The following is a 14,075-nucleotide window of genomic DNA, read 5'->3' as shown; positions in this document are numbered from 1 at the left end:
TTCCCTTTTTTAAACCTCCCTGCTGCCTCTTTGCTCCTTTGTACTAATGTGTCCAGTACAATAAGGAAGATTGCAAAACAAGCAACAAATGGGCATATGAAGAGTTAGCAAGGGGGGGAAATAATGTTTTGTTCAACTGATCAAGAATACAGAAATGGCCAATCAATACATTTTCAGAAGAAATGATACTACTGCCAAAGCATGGCACATGATGCAGCCACCTTTCTAAAGCTAAGCAGGTCTGTGTTCAGTTCCTGGATAGGGGACTGTCTCGAAGCCCCATGATGATGTAAATGGACTAAAGATTAAAAACAACAATGAATGCTTTGTTTAAAGCATCCTAAATGTTCATTGGTGGGCAAATTAAGCATTAGCAGTGACTGTTGAAGAAGGCTTGGAGGACAGCTTTGATTGGTTAAATCTGGTAGACCTCTCCTGTGTTAGAACTTAGGCAGAAGGAAAGCTTTGAGACAGTTGAGGCAGCTATGATTAAAAAAAATGATGTCAAAGGCTAAGACCATGGTAGAGACTTGAAATCTGCAATGGCATTTTAAATTTCCAATAAAAGTGTCCAGTGTCTGAAATGTGCCCCTTCAGGTCATTGCAAAAGTCACCCAGTCTTGTCCTGGGTTAGGGCACCTCTTTATAAGCAGCTGTGTGCCTGCATTTCAGATTAGTTTATTTGGCTGCTGCCATAAATGACTCTGAAATTGGAATGCAGTCAACCCTGCTAAATGTTTTCTCCTGACTCCTCAGCATAGATGTCAGTCATCTTCTGGCTTCTATTATCCTACAAAACATATCTGCCATCTTACCATTTTAATAGGGGGTGAGGGAGGGAGAGAATTAGGTAATGCTTTCCACGTATCCTAAATAAATTCTGAAAGGGTCAATAATAATTTTCTGTAAATATTTAATGGTGGATATTTAAGATATTCGTATTGTATTGTTCTTTGACATTTCAGTTAATTAATTCTCAACTTTCCTACTTAAAATAATAATACAGAAATACAGAGTTCTGTACAGAAACATACACTGCCAGTTTAAAATCATCAAAGCAGACTAAGAAATTGTTGTCAGCAAATCTATTAATTATGGATACTATTACACTGTTGTATTCTGATGCTGTTTGACTCCAGAATCACAGGAATAAAAAAAGGAAGGGGAGGAATAGAGTATAGTAAAGGAGCTTTCCCCTCACATAACACTCTCCATCTTAGATTTCAGACATCTCCACCTTACGATCTCTGATCTCTACTTTGTTTTCTGATCTCATTTAGGATAGGAATGCTTATGGCTCCCTGCAGATCATGTCAGCCTTGGAATGTGCCTCATTGCAAGTTACATGTCACGCTGGATTTAATTTTCAAAGACCATCCATTTTTCATTGGGTTTGCTGAGTTTTTAAGGGCGCAATCCAATGCATGTTTAGACAGAGAAAAGGCCTACAACTCCCAGCATTCCCCAGCCAGCATTTCCCAGCCAACCTGGGGAATGCTGGGAACGGTAGGCCTTTTCTCCATCTAAACATGCATAGGATTGCACCCTTAATCTTGATTTCTTTTTACATCTGAAGCCCTACTGTGTGTGCTATTGTTCTGAATCACAGTTTTCGCTATGTGTGTGCACTGGACCCCAGAGATTAGGACTTGGTACTGGGAATGTTGAGAGCAGACGTGGCCAAATTGGGCATAATGCATAATTCAGGATACTCAACAATTAAGAGGCCTTTGGGAAATTTTTGATGGACTGTGTGACATATGCCTCTCAGCAATGCAGAAGGAAAACGCGCTTGTCATTGGTATGCCATGGAAATGAAAAAGGGGGCTGGTCGTTGGAAGCACCAGGGTTTTGTTCCCATACATTTTTATATGATAGAACAGCCTAGTCTTTGATCTATGTGTTGCAGTCCTTGATCATCTTAAGTAGATAGTATAATTAGCAGACAGCACCGCAGTAAATAATTGGGTTTGCTATTCAAGGGGTTCTTAAATTCTGGTCTATGCCACAAAATTTCAACTGTAAATGGAGGGACAATGTACATATTACACATATACACTTACAGTGTATCTCAGTAACCCTTTTTAAAGCTTGAACATTCACTTTGGCAAGGCAAAATTAAAGAGGGGGATTAACTCCTTCTCTCTGCACCAGGGGTAGACAACCTTTTTGGGCCATGGGCACATGTGGCAATTCAAGAAACTGTCCTAGGAATATAGGGAACTGCGTTCTACTGAGTCAGACCCTGGGTCCATCTAGCACAGTCTTGCTGACGCTGACTGGCAGCAGCTCTCCAGGGTTTCAGGCAGGGGATTGAACCTAGGACCTTTTGTGTGCAAAGCATGTGCCCTATCATTAAGCTACAGTCCTGGGCACCACCACAGAATGGCTTCCATGGGAGCCATCGCAGAGGACAAGTAGTACAAGGCACAGGTAGGGTCTGTGAGCTCCCAAACATTAAACAACTCCTTTGAGCCCACAGTTTTCAGCATCAACAGAAACCTATTTCACAGCAATCCCAGCTGCCAGAAAGAAAATGTGTTACATTTTTTTAAGTGGGAGGAGTAGGGCACCTTGGTGGGCACCAAGGAAGGTGTCCAGGGACACATTGGTGCCCACAGCCACCACATTGCTTAGCCCTGGTCTATACCATGTGCCCTACTCAAGCAGCTTCCTCTGCCAAGGGTTTCAAAGCATGGACATGTGACAGTCCATGGGGTGAGAGGGGAGCAGTGATTTGGAGAGGGGGGAAACAGCTACATGCCCTCTCCCCTACCACTTCTCCACTCTCAATCACTCCCCAGAGGGTTCTTTGAAGCTTACAAAAAGGCTGTCAGGCTACTGTTACAAGTGTTGGCATGTAACATGTAGTACTGTCTTCACTGAAAAAGCCAAAACCTAAGCTAAATGAAACCATGGCCTACGATGGTCCTTCAAGAACTTTCTGAGGAGCCCATGTAGTCCAAAATTGTTCACTGAATGTTCCCATTAATTGATGCTGACAAGTGATTTATTTATGTTTAATCTCAGCCACGAGTTAGAGAGCTGTGTCAAACTGTTGAAACCATGAGAACTTTCTAATATGGTTTCCTAATACATATATTCCATTTAAAATGTACCAGTTCAGAAACAAAACAGGGTGTTAAAAAAGAAACAAAGAAACCTCCCCCAGATGTTACCTAATAACTATAATACTGCAATGTGCATGGTAGAGTGATTCTGGGGCAAAATCAGTGCATGCTTTAGAAATGGGTGTGTGGGAAAGAGGAAGGAAAGGACCACTGGAAAGAAGACCCATGGAGGGGAAACCTTGGAGTGGCCTGTTTTTGTGGAAGGAAAAGAAAGAGTTCCTTCATTCAGCCCTGGAAGTCAAAAACAAATTCTTGACAGAACCTCGCCCTCGGCACAATATAGCCACCATATAAAGAATGGAGAATTTGCCTTAGGAGGGAGAGGGAATGTGAGAAAACAGCACTTTTGTGAGGATCTATTAGAAAGGCTATGGGGGCAGAAATGCATTTTTGTGGAGAGAGATTGGGTTCTCTGATTGCACATTATGCTCCTACAAGACACGAGTCAGTGCTGTGTGTGTGTCAGTGCTGTGTGTGTGTGTGTGCGTGTGCGCGTGTGCGTTTTAAAGAGATGTGCTGGAATTTAGGTCTGTGTAACACCGTGGAGGCTGGTGGCTCCAATGTTAGTGGGGTGGTGAATCTGCTCCAGGTTTCAGTCAGAACCAGTCAGAACTCTAAAGGAGCTATCCAGGATGCTTCACATCTGACTAAAACCCGGAGTGGATTCACCACCGTACTGACATCGGAGCCACCAGCCTCCTCTGGTGTAACATTCATGCAATATCCCCTGTACAGTAACATCCTTGACTGTAAGTGTGTGTGTGTGTGTGTGCGCGCGTGCATGCGCGCACATGCATACACGAGGGGAAGAGGATGATGAACATTTGAGACTGGCTTATACTGCATCAGACCATTTGCATCAGACCCACTATTGTCTACTCTGACTGGCAGCAATGGTTCTCCAGGTCCAGGGTCTCAGGCAGAGGTCTTCCCCATCACCTCAATTGTGATCCTTTTAACTGAGGATGCCAGAGACTGAGCCTGGGACCTTTTGTGTGCAAAGCCTAGTGCTAGACTACTGAGCTACAGCCCCTTTCTGAACATAAGCTATAAGCATGTGGTCATGGAGAAAATGCATTCCACATGCTCAGAGGTATGTATTACATGACTCAGAATTGAAAGGATTCCAGAACTTCCTAGCACAATTTCTGCTATTTATTTTTTTTTGTTTTGTTTTTTATGCAGAAGAGAAGCAGGGACCTAAGTGGAGCACCTGGCTTGAAGAAAAATGGAACATAAGCAATAAGTTGATGCCAGTGAAAAAATGGGACTAGAGGAAAATATCCCACCTGGCCTAGGGACAGGAGAAGCTCAGGGGTGTTGAAGTGGGATGGACGTGGAAGGGAAATTTGGGAGGCAGCGTTTAAGGAACTAAAAAATGTGGCCGGGAGATTGGCGAGAGGTGGGACTGAATTCAACGGATTGGCAGAAGCTTATCGGACCAAATTTGATCACACCACTAGTCACAGATGGACGAATAGTCAATTATTTTAAACATTTCCTGGGGCCCGTCTACATGGGACATTTTCTCCGATGCTTCTGTGGCTCAAAGTCCTTAGGGACACATGTCATGGCCAATCTGCAACCAACCAGCGGCATCTTTCCTGAAAAGCTGCGTTGTCTGAAAGGCCTTTTATTCTGTATTTTTTTTCTTAAAATGGCTCCCAGCCAGTTCCCCTGCAATATGCCCAGTCCCTCTGCATTAAATCTTGGGTGTGCCTTTTTAACGTGGCTGTGTTCTGGCAGTGAAGTGGTTAAGAGGTGGGGCCACACTCCCCCCCCTCCCTCTTTTTCCCCATTTGCAGTAGGGCTGCTTTCACAATAATTACCCTCCTTTTCCCATTCATAATATCAGTAACCCTATTTCATTCACAGTAGTGGAGTAGCCAGTTTATATGTAGTGCACAATAAAGAATACACAGAGCAGAAGAGAAAGGGCAGCTAGCCACTATTTCACAGTGGCAATATACCTGCAACTTTGCAGCCGCGTGATACTCCTACAACTAAGGAATACACAGAGGAGGGAGGAGAAAGGGCAGCCAGCTGCTATTTTGCAGTGGTGATAACACCTGCAGCTTCACAGTTGCATGATACAGCTACAACTAAGGAATACATAGATGGGAAGGAGAAAGGGAAACCAGTACAGAGCATGGACAGAGCTGGGAACAATCCTCCCTAATCACGGAATTCTGCTGGGTCACCCCTTCGGAGTAATGCAGCAGTTTGCTTTTTCCATTCACAAATATCAGCCTCTGATTCATTCATGTCTCCCCTTCAGAATAGTCCCCTGTGTGTGTGATTTTCCTGCGTGTTTGTGGGGAGGAGCTGGAGGCTTAGTTCTAGTTGGGGAAGTGGAGACAGTAGCAGTATCTTTCACTGTTGACTCCAGAGCGCTAGCAGAGGAAGGCAATTCCACCCCTTTCCCTCCATGCAGGACCTAGGTGCCTCCTGTCTGCCTGCCAGTCAGTCTGCCCCTGGGCTTTGATATTGCTGGTTCATTGTCAGTGGATACGAGGGGGAGAGGTGTAGGGTAAATTATCCGAGTTATTACTCATCTCTTCCATTACATTTCCCTGAGCAGTGGAGCACGAACAGGGGCGGGAAGCAAGCCTCTCTCATTGGTTGAGCAGCATCTATGGGGTTGATGATATTCTCTTCTACTAGTGGGACTCCGCCCATTCAACCATAAAGTAAGGCAGATTAAAGTGCAGTTTGACCTGTGAAAAGTGGGTTTTAAGGTTGTGTTTACTCCACATTTTTTGCTTCGTGTGCTCCTAACAGACCAAAGCTGATTTCATGAAAATCTGCATTAAACATGAAAGAGCTTCAAATTCATTGCCATGTAGATATGGCCCTAGACAACTGTTTTCAACAGCATCACAAATGGGAAATACAAGTTGGAGTAATGCCTTGACTTTTTGCATGTCTAATTGCATATTTTCTCTTGTTACTTGTTTCACAGAGTTCAAGAACTTTATTTTGTTCATAAACCATTGAGATCTAACTTGTTCTTACTGTTTCAACAGGTGGTTTACTAGTCCAACTACTGTGAATGCGTTTTATAGTGCATCTACAAATCAGATCCGTGAGTACTTGCCTTTTTAAAATTACAGTTTAATTATTTACATGAGGGTGGTGGTGGAGGGAAACCATCCTTCATCTTCTGGAAGCAGCATGCTTTCCTGGAACATCAAAGCCACATCTTTTCACACAGGAATCCCCAGTAGACAAATGAGCTCTGTGCCAATAAGAAAAATAGTACTAGCTGCTACTATTGTGGGTCTAAGGGGAGATTAATACATTACCATTGCAACTTGGGAGTTGCTTCTACATGATCAGGTTTCACATCACACTGATAATGTATAGGAGCCATGTGGGATGGGGCAGAGGACATGGTTACTTCCTATACCATAACAATACTCTTTCCCCCAGGAAGGGTGATGTCCACCAATTTGGATGGCTTTAAAAGGGGGTTAGACAAATTTCTGGAGGAGAAGCTATCAATGGCTACTAGTCCTGATAGCTATGTGCTACCTCCAGTATCAGAGGCAGTATGCCTATGTACACCAGTTGCTGGGGAACATGGGTGGGAGGGTGCTGTTGCGTTCATGCCCTGCTTGTGGGTTCCGGGTCGACAGCTGGTTGGCCACTGTGTGAACAGATGCTGGACTAGGTGGACCCTTGGTCTGATCCAGCAGGGCTCCTCTTATGTTGTTAAAGGTGCCATTGCTATGTGAAGTAACCTAGCATCTGCATGCTTCATGGGATTCCTACATATTGCTAGTGTGGCATGGAGTCACCCATGCAGCAGTAGATCCCATGTTTATTCAGATTTTAGGGCAACAGCCTTCACCACCACCTTGATTGTTTGGCTTCAGTTTTCTACGTTGAGTGTTTGGCTTACTTGGAATATGAGTTACAAACCTGCAATGTAGCTAAATGAATATTCTTTTTAAAATAAAACAAAATAAGCATTCAAGGGTTCCAATTTGCAATGCAAAATGTTACAGAGTTCTGGCAAAACATTTTCCCTGCATTCATCAGTTAACAGAGCTGCCTTAGACTGCAATCCTATTCTTTATTATTACCTATTTAATAGATTTATATACGACTGACCATATTTAAAAATACCTCTAAGCGGTTAGCACACTTACCTGGGACTAAGCACTATTGAACAAACCAGGCCTCTCTTTTGAATAAATAGGATATTTCAAGCTGTTAGAGTACCATACAGCATTATGGGCATTCTGCATTCTATCTTTACCAGGGATTGATGAGTCTTTTCATTTAGGCACATTAGGCTACTGTCATTCTCCAGATCCCTGAATAATATATTCTCTGATAGGAATGGGGTGGATGGAAGTCTTGAAGGTAGATTTTTAATCAGTGGTCATTGCACCCTGTCTGAGGTTGAAACTACATGGTTTTAGACTTGATGAATCACTTAATTTTGTTCAGGTTTTATGTAATCATTCATAAAACAGATCTAGTAGCTAGGCAGGACTGTAGTAGTATTTAGCGCCAAACATATTTTGAATCACTCTGCAATATTTGGCTTTATTAGGAAATGATTTTATTTTGTGGTTGTGGACTCCCCACCCCTTCTTGCCTTATTTTATTGTGTCATTTCCCCCCATCCTTTTTCTTTTTTTACTTATTGAAGGTTATTTAAAACATAGTACTGTTTTCTTTAGCTGACTCAGGAAAATGTGGAAGAAAAACTGCCTGCCCCTACTCAGTTCAGCACAAGTTCTTGTATGTAAATGTGCACTAATGCCTTACCCCCACATCCGGCTAACCTGGTCGTGGGGGGGCCATTGTGGGCAGGCAGGGGAGAAGATGACTTGGACTGCCATTGGGCAGCCCTTCCTGCCGTTTAGAGGGGGGAGGGGCTGGAGGGGTTTTGTTCGTGTTCCCGCGCCCCTCTCCCCTCAGTTTCTTGCTGGCACTGCTAGCTGTTGGTTGCGGTTAGGACGGGCCAAGGAGAATGAGCTTAGGGATGGTGAGCATTCAGAGGCACCTTATGGTGACAGGCGATGCCCGAGGCCTCCCGCACGGGTTTTGAGGCTCGGCGGAGGGATAAGGGTTGCCTGGGAGACCAACTCACTTCACTCACCCAGGAGCTGTGCGGCCCCGGGAGGGGGTAACATGGGAAGGTCTACCTCCCCCATGAGGGGCAGACCGGAGGGGCAGCAATGCAGGCATGCCACCCCTTAGGCTGGGAATGTTGTCGCCCAAAAGGTGCCAGCTAGCCACTGGCACAGACAGGGCCCATCCTATGTCTCCCATTTGCAGTTATTTCAATAAATGTGGCCCAATTTCAATCCAAGATTTGTTCTCAGTCTCTTCATTACACCATCTCCGCTCGCAATGAAAAGCGTTTCCATTCTTTTCGTCATTACTAAATCATTACATATTTCGTTTTAAGCCTTTTTCATCTCAGCATGATCTGGGTCCCAGAGTTATCTTAGATTAAACAAAGCCGTACCAAAAAGTCAGGGTTCCTGATGTAGGATTTCACACTCAGCTGTGTCTAACAGTGTCAAGAAGCTGAGAGCTGTCAAACGTAACCAATCAGTCATGGGCACACAAGCAATTGGGCTCTGTCTCTCTCTCTCTCTCCTGCTGACCTTTTTGTATCTGTAGCATTTGACCTTGGGATCTCTCTGTTTGCTGTCTTTTTAAAAAGCTGTTTTCAGGAGTCAACAAATTCATGTGGCATGAACTGGCCTTGTTGAGAGATGGCTTGCTGCTGTATCTAGGTACCGGCATACCAGGGGTACATATTTCAGTGTGCTTGCTTACAATAAGGTGATTATATTCTCTTGTGTCAGAAATGGGCAGGCTTCAGACTTGTAGAAGAGAATCTCAAAGTCTATCAGCTGATGCCATGTACAAAACTATGTCTCAAGGAAGTGGATTAGGGTGGCCGCTTATGAATCACCAAAAACAAAGGAAATATGTTACCAAAAAGGAGGACAATGATTTTGTAAAACTTGCATATGCTAATGTATTAATATAGATGCAAATTTAGAGATAATGACTATAAGTTAAATAAAAATTGTGTGGAGCCATAGGGTATTATCCAATATTAATCCTACTGAGAGTAGACCCTTTGAAATGAATGGCACTTGCTAATCATGACTAACTTAAAATCCATTTATTTCAATGGGTCTACTCTAAGTAGGACTAACATTGGATATTACCCACAGTGTGTAAGACTGTGGTGACTTGTGTCCCTGCCTGTTCATTCTGCTGTTCAGGTGCTAAATGTTGATGGGCAACATTTCTTACGGCTCTTTATCTTTAAACCAGAATTGGTTTATTCTGCAGCCCTTCAAAAACCTGGAGCCAGCACTGCATGAATGATTCCGACTTCATGAAATGCATGAAGTAGACTCAAACTTGAGCCACAGTGAAATCTGAGTGACACAGGTAGTACTCATAGACTTCCCCTGTGGGTAAGATCTGGAAGGCCCACTTCAGCTGTTATATGTTAAATGTGCCCAATAGCCTTAGGTTGACCCTTTGTAGGGATGAAAGTAGGTAGGATAGAGGAGATGCCATATTATGTGTTATCTTCCTGTTTGGGGAACTGCTTCCTGTGTTACCAGTTTTGTGCTGAGGGAAACATGCTATCTTTATAAAGTGACTTAGGGAGCAATCCTATGACCACCAGACACTGTCTAGAGGGCCATAGGATACGCTCTTTTCCAGGAACCAACCTCGCAGCCCATGCTCTGAGGTCGGTTCCCAGAAAACCAACCTCCCCCCATGTCCGCGCTGCCTCCAAGGCAGTGTGGAGAAGCCTCATCCTCCGCTCAGAAGAGGAGCGCAGAGCAACTGAAAAGGGGCTGGGCTGGGGGTGTTCCGGGGCGGGGAGAGCGGAGCTGCATGTACGACACTTCCTATGTGTCATACAGCAGCTTCCTCTCCTGGTCGGCCCCCCTACAACGAGATGACCGAAAACAGCTGTCTAGCGGAAAATAGCAGGGCAAGAGAGGCGCAGAGGAAACTATCACCCCCATGCCTCTCCTGCCTTGCTTTGGATAGGTGGTCACCTCCAAGGTCGGAGGCAGCTGCCTATCTTGATAGGATTGCGCCCTTACAGAGTTAAAAACTAGTACACAATATAACCTGAGATTTTAATATAAATCAACAAATGCTTTTGATAAGCATTTTCCTTAGTATGCATTATATGTAAACACTTATATATTCATTTGGTTGTTCACATTTTCAGAAATAAATCTATTGCAGATGTATTTCTGTCCTAAAATAGTGAGGTGATAAAAAAATAATAATCATAAAACAGATTTTTAGTATAGTCTGAAGATGTAATAGCCATTGAGCACAGCTTTTAAAATCTTACAGTTAGTTACTAGTGATATGTTGGTTCTCCTGATACATGATATGAAAGCGATGATTTCTTGTTAGAGAGATACAAATTTATATCTTTATTGAATAATGAGCTATTAAAATTAGTTTTGAATAAGTGCCCGCTAAATTTGTTATATAGATGATTATTTAAACTTTTAAAAGTTGGGCACGTTGATGGTGTTTGTTGCAGAGGTTCTAGAAGGAATGTTCTGGGACATTTGGAACCCAAGTAAATACTAAGAGACACAGGCTGCTGCATTCCTGCCAGGGAGGAAGCAGGGGATTTTTCACACAACTGCTGGACTTTTCTGCAGGAGTTTTTTTTGCTTTAGGTATCTGTGAAGAGACTGGCTAATCAGGAACTTCTTGATGAGAAAGCACTTTTAAAAGTAGCCCACCAGCTTCCTGATGGCTAATGGGTAGAGTAATTCTGGAATTTACATGTTCAAGCAGGCTTGCTAATTAGAAGATTCAAGCTGTTCCCATTTTCCTAATGTCCGATTCTTCCTTTTTTGTTGTTGTTGTTACTCATCATTTTGCCTTTGAATGTCTTCTTTATAGTGCTCCTCCTCTTAGCCTTAAATGCAGCTTGAAACATATAATTTAAAGCAAAACAATATTAAACAAGCAAAAGCTAAAAATGTATATTAAAATTAAAAGGCCTAGAGCAGGGATGGGGAACTTATGGCCCTCCAGATGTTTTCGCCTACAACTCCCATCATCTGTAGCCAGCACAACCAATGGTGAGGGATGCTGGGAGTTGTAGGCTGAAACATTTGAAGGGCCACTAGTTGCCCATCCCTGGCCTAGAGAATAAAAAGGTCTTCACCTATCCCCGGAAAGTTAACAAACTAGGCTCCAGGTGGACCTCTCATATGGCACTTTTCCTAAGTCTGAAATAACTTTTTGAAGGACTGCAGTCTTTGTTGTATAATATGACTTTGCTCCTAATACCAAATGTACAGTACAAACTTGACATAGAGCCAGGTTACCGATATGGCTTCCACCCTTATTTTTGAAAGATGTAGAAGGAGCTGTGCCCAGGGTACACAAGCCATCCTTCTCAATAGCATGATCAGACTATTAGGAAAACATTACATATCTTAGACCTGATCAATATAATCCTGACAAGCTCTCTATAAGACTTCTTCATCCTCTCAGTCTAACTTACCTTACAGGGTTATTATCATGATTAAGGGGTGGGGAAAACCCCGAGCACCCTGGAGGGAGGGCAGGATAGTCAAATAAGGGCGCAATCCTATGCATGTTTAGACAGAGAAAAGGCTTACAACTCCCAGCATTCCCCAGCCAGCTGGCTGGGGAATGCTGGGAGTTGTAAGCCTTTTCTCTGTCTAAACATGCATAGGATTGCGCCCTAAATGTATATAAATATTTCAGTATAAACAGAAATGAATTTCCAGAATATGGTACCTATTTGAGTGAGTGTAAAGACATCCATATTTTATGAGAATTCAGTTTCACTCCATTTTTTAAATTTTCACGAAGTGTAGTACTGATTTTGTACCACAGTCATTTGTTAAACTTCAGTTTTTAATTTGTAACTTTTATATCCACATTCTATTTCCTAATGTTAATACTCATTAATACATTTACTTTTCAAAATGGACTATTGCTAATTATATTTGATAGATTATTTTCACAAGGTACATGGCATGTTATTTCACTGGTAGATATTTAAGCAAAATTACAGTGTAATGAGTCTGACTAGCTTAAGTAATCAATGAGCTAATCAATCTTAAATGCAACCTTCATTAGAACATCCAATTAATTCCGCTTAAGTCAAAATTAATTTGGCAACTCTCAACAGTTAAATGACATTTGAAGACCTATTTATAGAAAAAAATGCCTGAATTGGACTTATGAACCAGCTAAGCTAGGTTTTTGGTTGGCTAGCATGCATGAGTGTGTATTTACACACACATACACAAAACTTTATGAAAGCATTAAGGTACATTTTGCTATACACTCTCCTTTCTTTAAAATGGTACCTTTTCACATATGATGTTTTATATATATATTATTATTGAACTCAGTGGAGCATGCAGAGATGTCATTCAGACACTTACTGGTGACAATCCACAGATGGCCAAAGTCTCCATGAATTATCATGGAGTTTTGCTCAAAAGTAGTCACTAATTAGCAAAAAAGAGATGATTTTTAATGGAAAAAATCAGTAGAGCATGCACACTGATGCAGAACTCACACTTGCTGCTGGCATAGTTTGAGCTTATTAGCTTGTCCCAACTGTGCTGGCTTTTGCCTGCTTAGTACGTAATGGGAGTTCTCTGAACTGCTTCTTAAGTTTTCTGAGAGTGAGGGAAAGGGCTCAGAGAAGCAACCTGAGTGTTCAACCTGAGGGACCACTTAGTAGCCTTGAAGTTAGTTCTTAGTAGCCTTGAAGTTAGTGTGTGGAAGCGAGGAGAGCCCAGGACTCATCCTGCATTGTCTCCCTTTTCATGGAAGTATCACTAACATTTAGTCTGGGTGGTTCCTTCCCCACCATTAAATCAGCACTGTAAAAGTGCTGCTATAAAGCTAGTTTTCTGTTAAGCTGGTGGACAGGATGGGATTGGAAACTTCAGTAGATAGCAGAGGTGAAAGAAGGGCAATCACACGCTGGGTTTCCATTCTGCTTTGAAAACACCAGGAAGGAAGCTAAGTCAAGCCACCACTCTGTTTTTCCTTATAGAAAGTTTGGGACTGGGGGCATCGCTCCTATGCCATGGGATAGAAGCTAAGCATTTCCTGCCTCCTCTTCTGGAAGGAGCAGAGAAGGATGGGAAGGAAATTTACCTCCCCTCTTTTTTGAAAGAGAATGGGAGCTAAAGTTCTACTGCCATCACCACCTTCATTTTATTGTGCATATCCACCTATTATTTCAATTACGTAAGCATTGGAAATTTACAATTCAGTAGTCTGCAGAGCTTTGGCTACAGTGGAGATGGGTTGTTGTTGTTTTTTAGTACTGCTCCACTTGTTTAGTCTTTTCTTTCTTTCTTTCTTTCTTTCTTTCTTTTTAAAATAAAAAGTAAACTTAGCATATGTCACATATGCTAGTGTTCCATATGTAGCAGTGATCTAGAAGCAACCCAGTGCTGCAATTTGCAAAGCCACAGTGCCTGAAGTGAAAACCATCATTTTGGAGCACTTCAATTAAAATCTCCAGGTGTTGTCATTCAAGATTTTATCGGCTATTCCTGCTCTTTTACTGTTGCTGCTGCTTATTGGGGGGGGGGTGTCACATTAAAAATGGCATTTTAACTTTGAGTGTACCTTCGACATGGCAAAACAGGATATAAAGTGGATATAGTTCCTCTTCCTTCCCAATTTTTTATTTATTTATTTATTTATTTATTTATTTATTTATTTATTTTTTCATTTCATTTCATTTCTATACTGCCCAATAGCCAAAGCTCTCTGGGCAGTTCACATTTTCCTTTTGTATCTTGTCTGTTACATTGTGAGGCTGGGGCCAGGGACTTTCTCATATCTCTGAACAGTACATAGAAAATTTTATTTCCAGAGGGGAAGCTATGAAACTGCTGA

General features: G+C 42.4%; 1 protein-coding gene across 1 annotated transcript in view; it reads left to right on the top strand.

The window, feature by feature from the left end:
• The window catches only part of PHEX (phosphate regulating endopeptidase X-linked), a 158,966-nt gene that overhangs the window by 119,994 nt on the left and 24,897 nt on the right, over positions 1-14,075 (top strand). Inside the window, exon 15 of the mRNA XM_084841745.1 lies at positions 6,158-6,216. Coding sequence (XP_084697871.1) covers positions 6,158-6,216 — 59 coding nt within the window. The remainder of the gene's footprint in view (positions 1-6,157; positions 6,217-14,075) is intronic.

Source organism: Heloderma suspectum, chromosome 3 (assembly GCF_057233095.1).
Source record: "Heloderma suspectum isolate Gila_16-S chromosome 3, 16-S_ref, whole genome shotgun sequence".
NCBI classification, from domain to species: Eukaryota; Metazoa; Chordata; class Lepidosauria; order Squamata; family Helodermatidae; genus Heloderma; species Heloderma suspectum.
Note: the sequence above shows the minus strand (reverse complement) of the source record. Positions and strands in the feature narration are given on the sequence as shown.